This window comes from Heteronotia binoei, chromosome 21 (genome assembly GCF_032191835.1).
Source record: "Heteronotia binoei isolate CCM8104 ecotype False Entrance Well chromosome 21, APGP_CSIRO_Hbin_v1, whole genome shotgun sequence".
Taxonomy (NCBI): domain Eukaryota; kingdom Metazoa; phylum Chordata; class Lepidosauria; order Squamata; family Gekkonidae; genus Heteronotia; species Heteronotia binoei.
The window spans coordinates 163,763,258-163,779,707 of record NC_083243.1 but is presented as its reverse complement, the minus strand read 5'-3'; the positions used below and the strand labels follow the sequence as shown (position 1 = coordinate 163,779,707).

Here is a 16,450-nt window from a genome sequence, read left to right as displayed (position 1 = left end):
GTGATGTCATCATACCGCACATGTGTGAAAACTTTTCTCCTGAGGAGGCGTGCATTGGGGTTCTGCCTCGAGTGCCAGAACCCCATGCGCCGGGGCTGAGGATTATAGATCGATTTTGCACTAGGGCTTGTTCCGGGTGGAGAGCCCTTTTACCCCTGGTGCTTCTCTCAGTTTTTGCACAAGCTGCTGCAGAGCTGTGAGTTGGCATGCCACTTTTCCGCAGCAAGCAGAAACTGCTTGTAAGAGGATCTTGCTTGCCACAGAAAAGTGGCACACCAACTCACAGCTCTATGGCAGCTTGTGCAAAAATGGAAAGAAGCACCAGGAGCAAAAGGGCTCTCCACCCCGAACAAACCTAGTGTGAAATCAGTCATAATGTCTACTGGGTCACTGCTATCTACATGCTTGTTCATTTTCTCAAAGAACTTCAAAAGGTGAGACAGAAGTTACCTTTGCAGAAGCTATACTGATTTTGCCTCAACAGGCTTTATTCCTTTATGTCTAATATTTCTATGTTTGATTACAATTTCCACTAATTTTCCTGGAACAGGCTCCGTGGGGCTGGGGATTTGTGAGTGATGACCCCTCCCACATGTACCCTGCTCCCTCCCTCCCAGTTTTCCTCTCCTCTCCCCATCCCTCCTGAATCTGCTTGAGCTGCTGTCTCTTTTTCACAGCCTGGCTCTCCGAAGTGCTGCCGCCACAGCCAGAAGTCAGCCTGCAGCCAGCACACCACAAGGACTGGCTCACTGCCCCTGGGAGCCTGGGGCAACCAGCAAGTGGAATGGCCCACTCCAGCCCTGCCCCTGCAGTGAGCAGACCACAAGGACTGATTCAGCTTTGCAGCAGTGACCGCACTTTGCCTTCACTAGCCCAGTCATCCCAGATCATGTGACCTGGGGTGGCTGGGCTGGCGCAAGTACAGTGAGGCCACTGCAAATGGCAGCCCATCCAGCTCCATTAGGAGCCTTCCAACAGTGCCACTTCTGTGGCTGAAGAGAAGTTGCATCCTGCACAAAGCAAGGAAAGAAGGTGGGGGCAATAAGCCTTAAAAATTTCCCGGTGTTGCTGCCCCCTTAGAAAGCCAATGGGCTGTTCTGGGGAGGTTAGCCGAAAGCTTGGTTAAAGATCTTTAACAAAAGATTGAGTGGATAGTATTTAGAGATCTATAACAAAGGTTGAGAATATAAAATCATAGCTGCTATGCTTAAACAAATTTAGAATCTTGCAGGTATAAGATTGTACAAGATTTGCTATCTAAAGAAAGAGTGTGTAAGCCTAACTGACAGCTGTAAACTGCTTTTTATTGTGGGCTTCCAAAGCACAAAGAACACAAGTAAGATCCAATCTGTCCCCAAATGGGAACCCCTTGAGGCCTTGGCAGTGTAGGGTTCCTGTTGCCCCTTTATTTATATTAATTATTTTTGTGACATCAGAAGTGCTCCCCAGTGAAAGTTATCTGGCTGCAGGCTGTCTTCTGGCTACCTATCTTGTAATTTCCTAGTTCCCCTCTGGATCCTTTAAAAAATAACCAGAACATTTGCTACTCTTCATTTGCTATTCTGCACGTATAATTTGCTATTCTGCACTGTTCCACATTAGCTGGTTTTAGTTAAATTATACGTGTGGAATAGTAGAGCAGCAATTTCACATTTGAGTTCCCTAAGATGTCTCAGGTATATGTCATCAGGACCTGGACACTTACTGATTTTAATTTCCCCAGTAGATTTAGAACTTCAGCTCTCATCACTCCTATTTGACCCAGTTCTTCAGCCTGTGTTCCTTAAGAGTTTCTGTGTCCATACTGCCTTTTCCATAGTGTCATGTAGTTCATTTTAAAAGAATAAGTCTTTAATGGTCACTGTATATTTTCAAATACCTAAGCAACAAACCTGGGTCCACAATCCATTCACAGTTAAGCAAGTATAAATCTAATTTGTTTCAAAGGAAAAGAGTTAAGCAAGTGCTTTGCTTGTAAACACTTAACTCTCCCACTGAAATCAATACAACTTACATTTGCTTGACTTCAGCTGGATAGTACCTCTGGATTTATAGGAAAATATATATCGATATTCCCGGTTCTATGCGGTGTGCTGACCCCACCCATCCCAAACCATAAATGGGAAGGAGAAATTGTGTGACATTCTTCTCCCCCTTTGTACCACCAAGAAGCACAACTAGATACCATGGCAATGTCATCGCACGCATATCCGAATTCCCACCTACCCATTCTAAAAGTCATCTTAGACTAACATGGAAATGCCTCTTGAAAATTATTTTAATAGTTTTTCAAAACAATTTAAATGAACCATAAGAACCGGATACAGAATTGTGGTTTCCGTGCTGAGAAGATAAAGCCCATGTGTTCCTTGTTCCCACAATGAGCTATCACTTATAATAAAACACAAGGCTGTTATCAGAACAAAATATTCTGTTTTGGAAAGCAATTTTCATTTCAGCAGGATTCTTGATGCCTATGGCAAGGTTTTTAATAATGTCTCCTTTTAAAACCAGCATCATGTACCCTGCCAGGCATTATCTAGTATTTCACAGGGAATCTGCTCACATTTACAGTGGGCATTCCTTATACACTAGTTAACATTACTTGGTTCTCTCTATCACTTTTCTGCTCTGATAAAACTAAACAGTATTAATATCACCATCCACCTTATGGATGCACTAAACCAGATAAAGAGTTTTCATGCCAAAGTGATTTAAAAAAAATGTTAAATGACAAAAATCATCAAGAGTGGGATGCATTGCAAGCAACAGCGCTGTTGAATGTAGAAGACAGCTACATTCAGTGTCTGAACTCTTTTATGTTTCTAGCAATATCAGTGGCTTTGAAATTATTAGGGTTGTATTTGAATGTGGACAGACTGTAAAGTTGTATCTATGCTATGCAAGGCTCCAGATGTTTCAAGATTATATCAAGATGATGGCTGCTAAAGCACCTTTCCAAATGTCTAGAAAAGTCAGTAACCCACAATGCTTTTTCTTAGTCCACTAGAAAAACTGTTATTTTTGTTAGTCAACTGTAATCTAAGAGGTTAAAAAAAATTAAAATCAAACACTTTATAAACCTCCCCACTATCTGATTACCTGCAATCAAGGTAATCAGATAGTGATTTGTAGAAAAATAGGTGGTGGAACTCATCCAGGGATTGTCATGCAGCTGCACCTACTATTCAATGGACAAGGTGGGCAGGAGGAGGTGGAACTCTCAGAAAGGTTCAGGAGCTGTGCTCCTGTGAGCTCCCACTGAATCCGAGGCCTGCCTGCAAGTAATTGTTACTGCTTCCTCAGAGCCCAACTGTTTGGTTTGGCCAAAAGATTCCAGCCTGCCAAGCTGGCAAGTTGCCAATTTCCAATTTGGCTTGTTTCTCCTATTATATGCATTAGTGTTATATGAGGGCTTAACTTTCTCGGTCTGTCCCTGGGTCAGTCCCAAGAATGCCAGGTCAGGTGTGTAGGGTTCAGTTCAGATCAGGACCATGGCATGTGGGGAGAGATGACATAAACCTTGCCCACTGTTTTCTCTACCTGAAATGACCACGGAGAGCCGCTATTTACCCACTTGAGGATAACTACATCAATTCCTCCCCCTGTTTATGTGCTGTACAGGAGGGACACTAGGAAATGAACTTCTGACTGATGAAGAACTGTATATTAGGTGGCTCCAAATTGTGACTTTCCTTCCAGTGATGTCCTTCAGCACACCCCCATGGGTTTGCTGCAATAACTGGGTAAGTGCATTTTCATATTTTATTCTAGCATGCATTTTCTGCTAGTGTCACAACCAAGCAAATCTCCCCCCCCCCCCCAATTAATCCTTCTTTTACTAAGAGATCTCTGAAGGATTCCCTGTCACTCTAATTCCTTCAGCAAATGAATAAACTTGGAAAGATTTATATATATTTGCCAGTCACTACTGGCACTATCAGGTTTGGACACCAGATTGTATTTGTACAAGTAGAAGGCGCTTTTACTTTTGCAACAGGGGTTTTCCATGAGATGTCATTAATTAAATTAAAAAAGCCTGATTAACTAATTTAATCACCATTAAGCTAGGTGCCCCTAAGAAACTTAAATACCTCCTAACAAAAGAAATCCTGGCTACAGGCCTGCTTCATCCCAAATCTCCAGGAATTTCCCTGTTTGGAGTTTACAGCCATAGATCCATGGGGGGGGGGGAGTGATCAGTTAGAAGTATTTGTTCTCTTTTGGATCCAACAGACAGTCTTGGTTAAAGGCTAGATTGTCTTCATTTAAAACAATTCCTGGCGTGTGCAACCAATGAACAAAAGTCATAACAAAGGGAGGATCTCTTTGAGACAGAATACAATTACGTGAAATGTAGCTGATGATCTAACCAAGCAATCACTGCCATTGTTTAGTAGGAAGGAAGATAAAAGAACTCTTTTATCTAAACTTCAAGATCTGCTCTCTATCCATCCTTGTTCTTATCATGTTTTTGCAAAACCTGACCAGTGTGCATTTTGCATTGTCTCTTACTTGGGTTTCTATGACAGTGTTTTTGCTCTTATTTAACTGGTAATTCCTTTGGATTATTTGAAGCAATTTTGTATTTTCTTTTCTGTTAGCATCCCTTCAAAGGTTGTGTTTTTTCAGTCTTAGAAAAAAATATAAAAGTACAAAAAGCTAAGTAAAGAATAATATACCTCTAGCTTTCCCCTCCCCAATACAATATGCAGTAATCTCACTTTGGTTAACACCACGACTTTATAATTTATTTTTCATGTTTAGTTTTTATTTTGTATGTGTGTATTCATGTAGAGCATTATTGAGCAACAGGCTTCAAAAAGTTTGAGAGTGACTATTACAGAGCTACTATAGGATTCAAATTGAAAGCACATCCAATAATAATGTCAATAAACTGAAACTCCTCATAGGGTCAGATTCTGCAGAAAAGTTCTCAGAAGGGCTGGTTCTCCACCAAACCAATGCAAGGAGTATCTTGAAGCAGCACAGTTGGGAGGTGCTGCCCACTCTCAGTTTGCTTCAGGTCACCAGTAGTACTAGTACAAAGGCTTGGGTTTTGTCAATCAGCAGTGGGAGAAAATGGTCCACATTGCCTCTCAGACCCATGATGCTGCTGTCACCAGCTGGATGTGAGGAGAGCTAACAGTAGTAGATAGTGGTACCTTATAATCATCAAGCCACATACCAAAGTGACAGCTGCCCTCCCACACACACACACACACACACACACAATGAATACTGGCTGTTTCCTATGGGGGACTGAGGCAACTGTCCCTGATGGGAGGCTAGGGATCCACCCATCCAACGAATGCCAGATGTTTTCTATGTGGGGGAAAAAGAGGGGTCAGCCTATGCTTCTGGTGTAGTCTGCTTCATAGTGTTTGGGGAAAGCATGCTTTGCAACACAGACGTTATTTAGAGAATTGTGGAGAAGCAACAGTTCTAAGCTGACATAGTTTGGAGAGGAGACGTACCCAATAGATAAAATGATGACTTTAAACTGAACGCAGCTAACCTTATAGCAGTAACATGTCCCTTTAACATCAGGTTGTGTGTCGATACAACTCTCTGGGGACTCAGTAATGCCATAGAGTTTTGGCCTGAATCCTTGATCCTTGGTTTGTCAGGCCCCACAGTTATTTGCTGAGAGGATGCTGTTGTGTGTGTAAAATGGTAGCTATTTTTGCACCGGTTTGTGTTTGCAACGAGTGAGCTGCGTTCAGTTTAAAGTCATCATTTTATTCATTGGGTATGTCTCCTCTCCAAACTATGTCAGCTTAGAACTGTTGCTTCTCCACAATTCTCTAAATAACGTCTGTGTTGCAAAGCATGCTTTCCCCAAACACTATGAAGCAGACTACACCAGAAGCAAGTCCTATGAAGAAAGGTTGAAGGAGCTGGGCATGTTTAACCTGGAGAAGAGGTGGCTGAGAAGTGATATGATCACCATCTTCAAGTACGTGAAAGGCTGTCATATAGAGGATGTTGTGGAATTGTTTCCTGTGGCCCCAGAAGGTAGGACCAGAATCAATGGGTTGAAATTAAATCAAAAGAGTTTCCGACTCAACATTAGGAAGAACTTCCTGACCGTTAGACCAGTTTGTCAGTGGAAGAGGCTTCCTCAGGAGGTAGTGGGCTCTCCTTCCTTGGAGATTTTTAAACAGACGTTAGATGGCCATCTGAGAACAATGAAGATTTTGTGAATTTAGGGGGAGGTGTTTGTGAGTTTCCTGCATTGTGCAGGGGGTTAGACTAGATGACCCTGGAGGTCCCTTCCAACTCTGTGATTCTAAGACTTCCACTATAGAAACTTTTAGACTCCACAAAAAAACCAATAGAGGTTTAGCAGCACCAAAAGCCTCTTCACTACTTCAAGGTTCTGTTTTAGGCTGTTTTTAAGCTATTCATATAGGTAGTATTGTTTGCTTTTTTGTATGTGCTATTGCTGACAGTGTTTATCTTGTTTCTTCCTGTTTTTGCTAACATTTTTGTCATTTCACATTTTCCATTCAGGTGAGTCACTCACCATCACCACCAAGCTTAAGATGACTAAAACAAAATCTATCATTTGCCCTCTACAAAATAACCTCTTTCATCTTTCTTTTTCACTCTTCACTGGACATCAAGAATATCTTCCTTTAACAGAATGGCTGTGTGTGTGCATGTGTCATATTTGTATCAGGGCTTTCATTCTTTCTTGGCAGATTCTGCTGTCAGATTTTGCAAGATTGTCCTTAGTATTGCAAGCATTTACTTTTCCCTTTCTTCTGGTCCTAGTTCCTATCTTTTACCTTCTTCAGCCACAAACTCAAGATTTATTGTTCCTGAGTTCCCTGAAGCCTCAGTCCTAAATTCAGTTGCATGTCTCACCTTTATTATCATAATACCACTCTGCCATTTCCTTTATGGGCTTCTTGCCTCTCTTATGTGTTTTCTTTCTCCATCTTACTTTCAAGTTGTTCAGTAGTTCCAATCATTCTCTTTCATTTCCTTTTATATTTCCAATCTTTCCTATCTTTATAAGTTCTTGGAATTTTCTTTTTTCCTGCCACCTATCCTTGCCTTTTTTTCTCTCTTTAAAAAATGCACCCCAAAATCTTTGCTTTCCCTTCCTGATTTTTAATAGTGAGTCAGCACAGCTTTTAAAACCCTAGACATTTGAAAGCTACCGTTTGACTATTGCCTTCCCTCTTTTTCTTAATTGCACATTAGATTGCAACACTGCAAGTAAATACTTGCTGCTATATCTAGCTGGACAGACCTCAAACAATATTCCATGCAGTTTGTATTTGCTTAGCTACTCTCCTTGCTGCCCCTGTTTTCATATCCTTTTTAGTGTGTCTGTTAATCACTGCATCAGGATTTATTATTTGGTTATCTTTCCTCTCTTTCAGAGAACATAAATCAAACTGTTTTTCTATTACATTTTCTACTTGTTGAGATAATGTCCTAAACTCTCTTTTTTCAGGTACTAAATCTCACCAGGCATTACATTAACAAGCATCTGGATTTTGTGGTGCCTTTTCTCATTAAATATAGCAAGGAATGGCTGTCTTTGGGATATCCTGTTTTTCGACCTGTGTGGTGGCTCAGCCCCACTGAACCAGTCAGCTTTACAATTGACAATGAATTCCTCATAGGTGATGAGGTAAGAAATAAATTCTACCTCAGAATGTTTTAGTTTCAAGGACCAGTAACACAGAGATTCATTATTTTTCAGTGGCATTTGGATTTATATATAGGAAACCCACAAAAATTTGCCCGGTCATTTTGTTTTCCTCTTCCCCCCATTATTTCTTCTTTCTCTTCTTCTGATAGCTCCCATACCCTCTTCTTCTCCCCTGATTCCTTCACTCCTTTTCACTCACCAGCCAAGCTTTCTTTCATCTGCCCTCCACAAACATAAACACACAAAAGGAACTTTATTTATGATTTATTTACTTCATTTATAGAAAAACTTTCTACCCTATAGGGACTCAAAGCAGCTTACATCATTCTCCTTTCCTCCATTTCCCAAAATCTCTGCTCTGCCACTGTGAAGTAAATTAGGCTGAATGGCAAAATGAGGATGTCAACCTTGGTCTCTGAAATCATACAATGGCATTCTAACCACTACATCACACTGGCTATCAGCTTCCTGTTTCCCTCCGCATGTCAGCTTTCCCCTGGGAAATGTTTGCCCAAGTTGCAAAACTTATGCAGAAGTAAGTCACTCTGGTGAGTTTTGTGAGGGCCACTGTCAGGCCTGGTGAAGTCGCACAAGTTGAGTGGAGGCTACCACTGGGCTCAAACAAATTGTGGGGCGTCAAGTTGTAGCCATCACAGATAAGCTGCCATTCATTGGGGTCAGGTCCAACAGCAGTAGGCTTGCCAATCTCCAGGTCCCAGCGGGGGTTCTCCCACTTTCTCAGGCTCCTTCCCACCCCCAGTCAGCTGGCCGGCAGGGGTAAACCCTGCCTCCACAGCCATCATGCGACTTTCCACCTTCGGAGACTTCATTCTCTATTGGAAAGCCTTCCTTTTTGGATGGTGTGTCTGCGTCTTTAAGGCTCAAGGGGAGCAGGGTGTGGGGAGCAGGCAGAACAACATGGCTGTAAAAGGAGCCCAGACCCTCAGTTTGTTGCACCATCTTTGCAAAGGTCGTTTGCATAGTGTGAAGGTAAACTTGAACCTTTGGTTGCCCTGTGTTACTGTGAAAAACTTGGAAGTTCAGCAACTCGTGTGTAGAGGTGCCAATTCCCAGGTGGGGGCAGGGGATCCCCAGTTTGGAGGCCCTCCGGAGCTTCAGGGTCATCAGAACTGGGGGGGGGGGAGGGACGGAAATGTCTGCTGGACCATAGGGTATAATGGAGAATTAATCCCAGGTTATCTGAAGCTCTGAAGGGGCGTTTTTTTTGAGGTAGAGGTACCAAATGTTCAGCATAGCATCTGATGGGTCTCCTCAAAATGCTCTCCAAGTGTCAAAAAGATTGAACCAGGGGGTCCAATTCTATGAGCCTCAAAAGAAGGTGCCCCATCCTTCATTATTTCTAATGTAGGGAAGGCATTAAAAAGGTATGTGGTGCCCTTAAATGTGATGGCCAGAACTCCCTTTGGAGTTCAATTGTACTTGTCACAACTTTGCTTATGGCTCCACCCCCAATGTCTCCTGACAGCACCCCCAAAGTCTCCTGGCTCCACACCCAAAGGCCTCAGATATTTTTTAAATTGAACTTGGCAACCCTAAACAGCAGCCACTGGACAACTTTATTTGCTCAGCCAGGGACCAGGTTTTGAAATGGCCTCCATCTGAACTTTTAACCAGCAAATTGATCTGTTTGGTTTTATGTTTTAGTTAGTTGTTTTATAATTTATGTAATTGTTTTATTCTTGACGTGACCTGCCCTGAACCCATTTCAGGAAGGGCAGGATAGAACTGTGAAATAAATAACCTTCAGGAGTATGACCTCCAGGTGGATCCTGAAGACCTCCCAGAACTACAATTGATTTCCAGACATCAGTTCCTCTGGGGGAAAATGCTGTTTTGAAGGATGAATTTAGGGTTGCCAGACCCGACCCTCCCACCCTGTCGAGGTGAGGTTCCCCTGCTGCCAGGCCCTACCCCCCAGCCACTGAACGGCTGGCTAGCAGGGGGACTTACTAGTAGAAAAAAGCAGGCCTAGGCCACATTCTTGGCATCACACAGGAAGTTATGTCATCAGGCCACTGAATTCCAGGTGACGTTCTGTTATTTGGGCAAAACCAGGACTTTTTTTTTTTGTAGAAAAAACCCAGCAGGAACTGGATGGGCCACTGTCCTGATCAAAAGGTAATGAGAACTGTTTGACAAATGCCTTGGCATTCTGGTGAAAATAACTATGACAGAGAGAGGGATCAGTAAATAGAGAGGTAACACTTTTTAAACCTTATCAGCATGCATCGCCCTGAGCAATCAAGCCAGGAAGATTAGAATGGCTTCGAATGTGAGCAATGAAAAAAGTAACTCACAGCAAGAAATTAAAAACTGCAAGATTAAAAATATAGCCAATCAAATTTGAGGGTCAATTTGGAGAGTGATACATGCACCAGGAAGTTGATGAATCAAATTCAATGCATATAAGGTGTCAACTATTAAGTTGAAAGGCCTTTGTAAATAGAGTTGAAAGGCCATTTTTCTAGCACTTTCAGCCTGCTGCACTGAGCGCTGTTACAAAGTAAAGTGTGTCTTTTACACTTTTCCCACAGCAAACTGTGTACTCATTTGACCAACCTAGGAAGGATGGAAGGCTGAGTAACCTTGAGGCAGCTACCTGAAATTAGCTTCCACCAGGATCAAACTCAGGCTGTGAGCAGAGCTTAAGACTGCAGTACTGCAGCTTTAACACTCTGCGCCACGGGGCTCTTTCTGAATCCAAATTAGCATTTTCCTTGGCCAATTTCATCATCAATTCTCCTGCTGCGTCAGGGTTATCAACCTGTCTTCTGATTGCTGCCTGAAGATGGTTGATAAAGTCTAAATAGGGCTCTTGTGGCTTTTGACAGACAGTTGCAAAACTATGGGCTGGCCGCCCTCCTGTAGGTACCTTGGCAAAGGCCTGTAAAGCACATTTAGATACAATAGCAAGGATTGCAACAGGGAGCACAGCTTGTGCTTCAATAGTACTGAACTGTCCAGATCCATATAATTGTTCAGCAGTATAAGTCCCATTGGAGCCACACCCTTGAGCATTAGCCAAATTACAATATTCACGGTCCCATACCTCATACTGTCCAGGAGTTAACATCATCCCCACCATATTTTTGCAGTCTTGAGGAATCACAGTGTATCCATTAGAGATTCCTTCTAAAAGACTTTGCACATCGGTTCCCCTTATGCCCATGTCTCTGATAGCCTTTTGAATTTCACTCAAAACAGAGTGGGGCAACGCAGTATAGTTAACAACCTGTTGCCTATTCTCATTCTGTGCATATGTTACTGGGCATACCGATAAAAGGACCGGCAACTCTTTCCCTGTCAAATTTACAGGGCAAAGAGACAATATTTCTGCCGATTCTGGAACATTTTCCAATTTAGCCTGATCAAGTTCCTTCTCCAAAACTTCACAGACCATTTGTCCCGAGGCATTAGGTGGTGGGCCCTCGAGTGGATCCGTTGGCAGAGGAGGGGGGAAAGGAGGAGGAAGAAGAGGAGGGGCAGGGGGCACAAGTTGGACACCAGTGTATTTTAGGGGACAATCTTTGGAGAGCTGGCTTGTGTTAAAAACGAGCATAACTTTCTCTACTGCATACCTACATTGATGCCAGGCCTGCAGCAGTTTGACAGAAGCTCGGGGCTCTGTATGAAAGGTCTTCCCTATCTTCTCCCAGTCCCGAAGTTTAAGAGAACCTCCCTCCAGGTACCAGGGGCATTGCTTACTGATCTCTTGTAACAGTCTTCAGTTAGCCAGAAGTCATGGACCCGCTGGACTTTGGATGAGGAACCGCAGCTCCTCCAAATATTTGCTCTGGGTTTGCGAGAACTGTCCTCCCATACTCACCAATAAAGGGGTTGTTTAGAACAGAGTGCACTCAAGGGGCCTATGCCAGACGTTGATGAGAGGGGTCCCTGCTCGCTGCGCCACTTGTAGGAATGTCACACAACTCAGGGTTGAGGTTCATCGCACCAGTCTGTCTCTGTCTGACAGTGGTCTATTTATTTTACAGTGGTTATTCATTTACTAGAGGTATGCAGAGTAGGGAAACAGATGTTTACCTTAGCTTTTTACCCCAAATGTGTATTCCAGGAATGAGGTGAAAGGTGACATTCTTGGGGCTTAAGACTGCCTTCTAAGTCTATAGATGAATTCACGACAAGGTTGGTTTGCCAGACCGTTGACCCTTCCTTCAAATATTTACAAAGGAATGGCCCTTACACAAATCATAAAGTTCCCTATTTCAAAATACTCCACTGCCATTAGCATGCTATGGGACTACATGAAAGCAAGAATATTCTTTATTTTAATTTTGTTCTCACAACATTAAAACTGGTACAATTGTTTTCTGACCTGAAATGATTTCCACTTCACTGCTGCCATAAACTTGTTCAACCCTAGAAGTGATCATGGCATATGACTTCAATTTTTTCCCCCTTTTAAATTTAGGTACTTGTTGCCCCAATAACAGAACAAGGACAAAGTCAAAGAGACATCTTTCTGCCTAGGGAAGGTGAGAAATGGATGGATACCAGCACTGGCCAGGTGTTTGATGGAGGCACCTTCATCAAGAACTATTCTGTCACACTTGTGGATGTCCCTGTTTTTGTTAGGGCTTCATAGATTCCAGGCTGTCCCAGATCTCAAAGGTCTAGCTGCCACTCAGAAAAGTATTGTTGACATGAACTTCCTTGCTGACACTGACTTTCTTTCTTTTAAAAGAATTTTCATCTAGGTGCACTGTTTCAGGATTATATATTAAGGCAAATATTAAAAGGTAAATGTTTATTGCCATTGCTACTTTTCAAAAACAGTAAACTCCTGCAGGAACCTCAATCTGGATTATATTTTACCAGCACTTCATGTCTTGATGGGATTTACCTTCAGCCAATTCACAGTTTGGTTTCTGTGTGTCTTTTTTCAAACTTTAAAATCCCTCTTTCTTCACATACATGTTCATGCCAATCCTTCCTCTCTCAGCAGGGAGAAAATACCTTCTTACCCTAAACCCAAATGTGCGATACTGTACTACGAGAGCTGGATCGAAGCACTAACAATAAAATACGTTTTATTTAGCCTGGAAATGTGCTATGAGGCTACCTCAGAGCATACACATGACTTAGAGAAGGTGTGAGTGTGTGTGTGTGGGAAGAAACCTGACTTGCCAAAATGCATCAACTAATGCACTTTGTCATTTTAAGATCCCAGAAGCTAAGGGTTTACTGAAATATGAATATTCACAATACTTTCAGAGAGGCTAGGAAACCACAAAAGCTACATTAAACCATCTGTTTCTTACACTCGGTTTAGGTAGAAGAGATGCATTTATTTATGATATTAGCATGAATGGAAGACTAGAAATGCTGAAAAGGTACTTCAAATGACCTCCCCAACACAAATCTGCATATGAGGCATGTATCTGATAGAAAGATACTCAGAGATTTAATGCCAAATACTATAAATGGGTGCCCCACAGCAACTATTTTACCTTGCTTTTACAAATACCCTATTGTGTTGTTCTTCACACCAGAGTTCAACAGGGCATGTGAGCTAGTTGGATATCACATACAGGCCCCTGATTTGTTGACAGTTATCAGAGGCAGTTTGCCTAAGTGCTTGCAGCAACTTGCATACCCTCCCCTAGAGGATTCCTGCAGGTTGCAACAGAGTAGGGGCTCTGTGACTGGAAACCAGCAGACTGACAAATGAATAACAAGTAGCAGTAGAGGAAGGAATAGAAAGGGATAGAGAGGAAGGGAACTGACTAGCCATTTTCCTTCCTTCAGACCTTCTCTATTCAAGGCTACTTGCAAAAAAAAATGACATGTCTTTCTTGCATTGTACCAATTCAGACTGCAGTTAAAGGAATCTCATTCTTAGATACGCTTCCATGTTAAAAAAAATATTGCATACAGAAAACAATTAACAGGTCATTTCTCTTTGCATAGTAATTTTTTATTTTCACAGATGTTTTGTTAGACAAAAGAATCCTCTTTTTTCTTTTTACAAAAATCAATATCCTGGCTTTCTGCCTTTACAAGGGCCACCAAAGTGGTTATCAATTTAAAACATACATAATGTCACTATAAAACCATTAAAATCAATGCCCCTCCCAAACATACATCATTAAAACAATTTCAAAAGGATTATAAATACTTAAAATACATGCAAAACAGAATACATAAAAAAACCCTGCTTAGGAAAGAGGGACTGTTGAGAAAATGCCAAATGAACCAAAAAAGTCTTCACTCATTGGGGGAAGGTAGCAACAGGAAGGGACAGATGAATCACCACAGAGAGACACTTCCAGAGTTTTGGTGCCATGACCAGGAAGGCTCTCTCCTGAGTTGCCACCCAGCTAATCTCAGAAGACAGAGGCACCCAAAGCAGGGATTCCAAAGAATATTTAATTACCCAGAGTTTTCTGAAATGATACAGTCTAAGCTTGATTCTGCCCTCTATACTTTCTGCAAGATAAAATTTGCCTTCAGTCACAGCATTGACCTTCTCTGGCTTTCACTCCTCCTTCTAGTGCAGAGCTGTCAAACTCATTTGTTATTACGGCCAGATCTGACAAAAATGTCACTTTCTTGGGCTGGACCATGCATGCCATAAAATGTAACATGAGGTAGGGGAGATATAAACTTTATAAAGGTGACTTTATCAGCTGTAATAGCAAATGAATGACAATAGCTCGATTGGATTACGTGTGATCTGCACAGAGGCAGCCCGACGCCCTATGGCGTCCTAGGCAGACTCGCTGCCTGGCGCCCCCCAAGTGCCCCCCCTCTCCACCATGGCTCTGTCCCCCCACCGCGCCTCCCCCCTCCCCTCGGACACTTTCCCACCCACCCTGCGCCAATTTCAACGCTGGAACCAGCTCTAGCACCATGTTCTGGCTCTCTAAAGCCCCCCTGGCTGAACACTTGAATCGTGGGTAAAACTGAGCCGTGGGGCCGGGATGCGCTCACCGTCTCTCAGGAGCAGTGTCCTGAAAGGGCAACCCCCGCTGCCTCCTCTCCCATCCAGGAAGTGTGGAAGGGAGGAGGCAGTGGGGGTCGCCCTTTCAGGACGCTGTTTCTGAGGGACGGTGAGCATGTCCCGGCCCCGCGGTGTGGTTTTGCCTGTGATTCGAGTGTTTGGCTGGAGAGGGGGGGCTTTAGAGAGCTGGAACGCAGCGCTAGAGCCGGCTCTGGCATTGAAATTGGCATGGGGTGGGTGGGAAAGAGTCCGAAGGGAGGGGGGAGGAGGAGGTGCGGCGGGGAGTGGGGAGACGGGGGGTCCGGAGCCACGGCAGGGAGGGGAGAGGTGCGGGGGCGTGGAAGGGAATGGAGGGACTGGTGGCGGCAGCGGTGGTGGCATGGGGCAGTAGCGGCGGGAGGGGGGGAAGGCAGGCAAACTAGGTGCTTGCCTGGGGCACTGGGAAGGTAGTGGGGAGCCCAATTTGGCGCCCTCACCCTCCCGGCGCCCTAGGCAACTGCCTAGTTTGCCTAGTGGGAGAGCCAGCCCTGGATCTGCAGAGCGGTAGAAGGCATGGAGATATCAGCATAGGAAACCTAGGTCTCAATTCCATCCACGAGGATTCTGTCCAGGAGGATGCAAAGAATAAATGGGCATAAATCTGACATTAGAAACCACAACATTCAGTTGCTAACCTAAGAGTAGCAGTGCTCTTACAATGGAATTTCAAAGGGAGATCAGAAAGAGAGACTGATGAATTGCAATTGATAATGAAGCTAAAGACAATGCATCCTCCTGGTCGTTTTCCTGCTTCATTACCAATGTGTGCTATTATCATTTGGCATCTGAAATTGCTCCACTCTCCAAAATATAAGGACTAATCCAAGTGTTCTAATTCCTAATCAGGGTCTTTTTGAAAGAAATCCATTTTTAAAACAACTCAGAATGAACCAAAGTATTTTTTTCAAGGATGGATTTTTGTCAGAAAAATCCATCCTTCCACCCACTCACCCTGCCTCCAAAGAAGTGTGCTTGCACACAAAAACTTATACCAGGAATAAAATGTTGTTGATCTTAAATTTGCCATGGGAGTTCAACATTGTTCTCTCCCCCTCCCCCCGGAGAGGAGGAGAAGCAGAAGGGGTGAGGAGAAGCAAGTAGAGGAGGTATGTGCATGTGAGAAAGGGTGGCAGAGAGACAGGGTTGTTGATCTTGAATTTGCCATGAGAGTTCAACACTGTCCTCTCCCCCTCCCCCCAGAGAGGAGGAGAAGCAGTCCTGGTGAAGCAGCAGAAGGGGTGAGGAGAAACAAGTAGAAGGTGTGTGTGCATGTGAGAAAGGGTGGCAGAGAGACAGGGTTTCTCTCTGCCTTTCTCATTCTCTCTGTGCCTCTCTGCCTCTTCAGGGAGAGAAAGGGGGGGGGGGAGAGAGGCAGGCTTGTCTTTGTATCTCTCCTGCACAAAGCAGTCACAGGGCTCTCCGTGTGCCTGTGTGTGAGAGAGCAATGGAGAGGGGAGAGAAGTAAGAGGCAGGAAGCAGGAAGTAAAGACCCACTGAGGGACCTGGAGGGGGGGGGGAAGCAAGATACAGCTTGGCTGCAGCAGCAGCCCTGGAAAGGAAGCAGGAGAAGGAGGTTGCTTTGGGGCTGGATTTGAGCCCTGTGTGGGCCAGAGGTGGCCTGTGGGCCACATGTTTGACACCCTGTTCTAGTGTGAATAATCCACAGTCCCATTCAAAGAAGGAATTTGACTGGGCAATCAGAGATAACAGAGAAGGCAGGCATGGAGAATAAATAAGTTATGCTGATCACTGTTTGT

At 43.6% G+C, this 16,450-nt stretch overlaps 1 protein-coding gene across 2 annotated transcripts in view; it reads left to right on the top strand.

The window, feature by feature from the left end:
* The window catches only part of LOC132590039 (SITS-binding protein-like), a 61,388-nt gene extending 48,821 nt beyond the window's left edge, over positions 1-12,567 (top strand). For both annotated transcript variants that reach the window (XM_060262874.1, XM_060262873.1), the window contains exons 8-10: positions 3,625-3,746; positions 7,472-7,651; positions 12,123-12,567. In XM_060262874.1, the coding sequence (XP_060118857.1) occupies positions 3,625-3,746; positions 7,472-7,651; positions 12,123-12,296 (476 nt within the window). In that variant the 3' untranslated portion in view covers positions 12,297-12,567. The remainder of the gene's footprint in view (positions 1-3,624; positions 3,747-7,471; positions 7,652-12,122) is intronic.
* The last annotated feature ends 3,883 nt before the right edge of the window (positions 12,568-16,450 follow it).